At 45.6% G+C, this 3,126-nt stretch overlaps 1 protein-coding gene and 1 long non-coding RNA gene across 3 annotated transcripts in view; one reads left to right on the forward strand and one right to left on the reverse strand.

Moving 5' to 3' along the window:
• Positions 1-1,605, forward strand: part of LOC109296062 — a 7,221-nt gene extending 5,616 nt beyond the window's left edge. Inside the window, exon 2 of the long non-coding RNA XR_002096880.1 lies at positions 1,229-1,605. This is a non-coding gene — a long non-coding RNA (uncharacterized LOC109296062). The remainder of the gene's footprint in view (positions 1-1,228) is intronic.
• NCF4 (neutrophil cytosolic factor 4) overlaps positions 1,197-3,126 on the reverse strand; it is a 46,478-nt gene continuing 44,548 nt past the window's right edge. For both annotated transcript variants that reach the window (XM_019515285.1, XM_019515284.1), the window contains exon 10: positions 1,197-2,207. In XM_019515285.1, the coding sequence (XP_019370830.1) occupies positions 1,973-2,207 (235 nt within the window). In that variant the 3' untranslated portion in view covers positions 1,197-1,972. The remainder of the gene's footprint in view (positions 2,208-3,126) is intronic.

Genomic DNA, 3,126 nt, shown 5'->3' on the forward strand with positions numbered 1-3,126 from the left:
TCCTGACCCTTGCCTCCCCCGCCCCAGCTCAGTACTTTAAAAAAAGCCCCTGTGCTCACCAGGTGCTGGCAGGCAGGGGGGCAATCCCCACTGCCCCACTGCCCCATACTGCATGGGGGGCTCTGCACGAGCCCCCCAACCCCGCCACAGGTGCCCTGCCTGAGCCAGCTCTGAGCCTTTAAGTAAAAAAAAAAAAGAAAAAAAGGAGAAAACCTCGGGACACACTGCTCCTGTGGCAGTCTCAGGGATTCAGGGGCTCATGCAGAGCCCCCCACATGGCATGGGGCAGTGGGGCAGCGGGGATCACCCCCGCTGGCAGGAGCAGTGAGTCCAGGGGTTTTCTTGGGGGGGGGGGTTTCTTAAAGGGCCAGAGCTAGCCAGGGCAGGGCACCCATGGTGGGGCTGGAGGAGCAAAGTGTGTGGGGGGGGCACAGCATGGGGCAGTGGGGGGCAGCAGGGATTGCCCCCTGCCCAGCAGCACCTGCTGAGTCAGGACTTCTTTTTCCAAAGAGCTGGGACCTAGGCCAGGCGGGGCAGCCATTGCCAGGCTGGGAGAGCAGGCGGGGGATGGGCCTGGCCTGGCTGATTCAGCCAAATCGAATTGGGACAGCAATTCGACTCACCAGATCTAATCACTGTCCCCTGAAGCAGCCGAATCTGAATCTGAAGTGAATACTAGCCGCTTCGCACAGACCTGATATATAGTCTCACAGGGATATACAACTGCTGTATAGCAATGAAAGAAGTTTACTTATAAGGTGCAGATCAGAAGGAAAACTAGTTTTCAGTTGCAGAGTTACTCTAAATATTATTGCAAGAATTTTTTTTAATAACATATTTTCTCCTGAATGGATCAACAGATTTTGCTCAGGCAGACAAAGCATGGAAAATCTAGCCCCAGATTGCCAATTGCAGAACATGCTAAGCAACTGAAAGACAGGAGTGAGAACATTAACTATGGTGTAAAATTAACTCACTGAAGGACTAAAAATAACAGTGATGTATTGATACTTGTGCTATATGAACCAGTGTGCAAGCATCAGAAAGAAGGGGTGGTGAAAGAAGGGGAAGTGAAATTTGGGCAAGCAATTACATCAGTCAAAGAATTACATCAGATGAAGCATCCCATAAATCACCACAGTATAAGTGTGTTGGTACAGTTAGAAACACTGTCACAAAAAACACATTTAAGGAAAAACTTTGAATTTTTTATTTTATTTTATTCCAGGGAATTGAAAAACCATGACGCAGCAATATGTTTCTTCAGTGCGTCCAAAGAAACTGGTTTCCCAACATAACTCCTGCCCACAGAAATAACAGCTCCATCCAGAGGAACTGGCAACAAGACATTCTTCCTATCCTGTTAAAGATGAACAGAAAGCATTTTGGGGGGAAACGACTGTCATAGGAAGTAAAGCTCAGATCATTAGAGCAGGAACCTGGGAGTTAGGACCATTAAATTCTATTTGTAGCTCTGATACCAGCTTGTTTCACACAATTTCACCGTTCTGTGCCTCAGTTTCCCCATCTTTAAATACAGCTAAATAGGAATGCTGGGAGACCAAATGAGCTAGTTAAATACAAATCCTCTGCTGAAAGGCACTACATTATTATGTGTTATTTTTTTTCATTCCATACTGGAAACACCTTAATCCACTTTCTTTCCAAGTAAGAAGGATGCCTGAAGATTACCTAACTGCTTACCCCAAATTTCCTCTGCATTTTGTGTAGGTATGTACAAGTCCAACAAGCTGAGATGATGCATGTAGCGAGAAGGGAAGAGGTAGTTGCTCTACAATACAAGCGCTCTCTCTCCACGTATGTTGTTTTTGAATCACCAGTATCTCACCCCAGACAGAGCTGCTGGGGGAGCATTTTTAGTTTATACAGTTTTAGAGAGGGGAATATGAAGTTCTACAGACTAGATGAAGGGAAGGGGTACAGCCATTTGTGAGGTACCTCTCCCTGGGAATCATGGCATATTAATTCCTGGTTCCTGAACAGCACCACTTCCAGGACTGGTGTTGTAGACACTGAAGTCATCCTTGTTGGTGATGTGTAACTTCCAGGGGAACATATGCTTCTCAGAGGGCCTGTTTCTGCTCTGATACACCATGAGTTCAACATCCTGGTCAGAAAGCAGCCGAATCATGTCACCACTAAAGTCCCGGTAATTCAAAACAATATCTTCATGATCAAATTCCCGCCTGGGGAAGGAAAAATGGATTAAATTCTATTAACTTAATGCCAGGAAGTTACTGAACAATTAATAACGTACTAGAGACCCCTGCCCTCTACCTGGAACTCTAGAGGGATAGAAGCACGTCCACTTTTCAGGGCTATTTAACTCTTTCTATACCAGTGAATGAGATTTCAAAAACAACAACATTTTGCATTTGTATAATACTCTGCATAGGGTATATCATGCAAAGTACCACACTCCACTTTGACACTATCCAGATACAGAGAAAAGCATGGTTTGAATTATGGGGGACCTCGGAGGGGGGTGAAAATCATTTGAAAGTCATAACCTGAGAGGTCTCTGATTTTATTAGGGCATTGTGGTGGGCAGCCCAATCTTTTTGCAGACCCACCCCCAAGAGTCAAAGTGTAATTTGAACCCTGGAGAAAAGACCAGGGTCACTTTCCCCACCCCTTGTACAGATGACCCACAGAGAGCAACATCCAAGACAATGACTCGTTGATAATGCTATCAGCAATGTTTCTCACTAAGGAGGTTTTGTAGTGTTTGACTGCCAGTAGGCAATGGTGTTTTCAAACATCATTACAGAGTGCCAGATCATATGCTAAAGAAAGATGAATGGGAAATCATGTTATTCAGAGGATGGGGGAGTAGGTATGCCTAGTGCATATCTCTGTTATTCAAAATTATTTCATAGATTTCATTGACATTAGGGCTGGAAGGGACCTCAGAAGATCATCGAGTTCAGCCCCCTGCCCGAAGGGCAGGAAGTCAGCTGGGGTCATAGGATCCCAGCAAGATAAGCATCCAATTTACTCTTGAAGGTGTTCAACGTAGGTGCCTGAACCACCTGTGATGGCAGGCTGTTCCAGACCTTGGGGGCTCAGACAGTAAAGAAATTCTTCCTTATGTCCAGCCTGAAA

The sequence above is a fragment of the Gavialis gangeticus genome, unplaced genomic scaffold, assembly GCF_001723915.1.
Source record: "Gavialis gangeticus isolate Ggan-Ray unplaced genomic scaffold, GavGan_comp1, whole genome shotgun sequence".
NCBI classification, from domain to species: domain Eukaryota; kingdom Metazoa; phylum Chordata; order Crocodylia; family Gavialidae; genus Gavialis; species Gavialis gangeticus.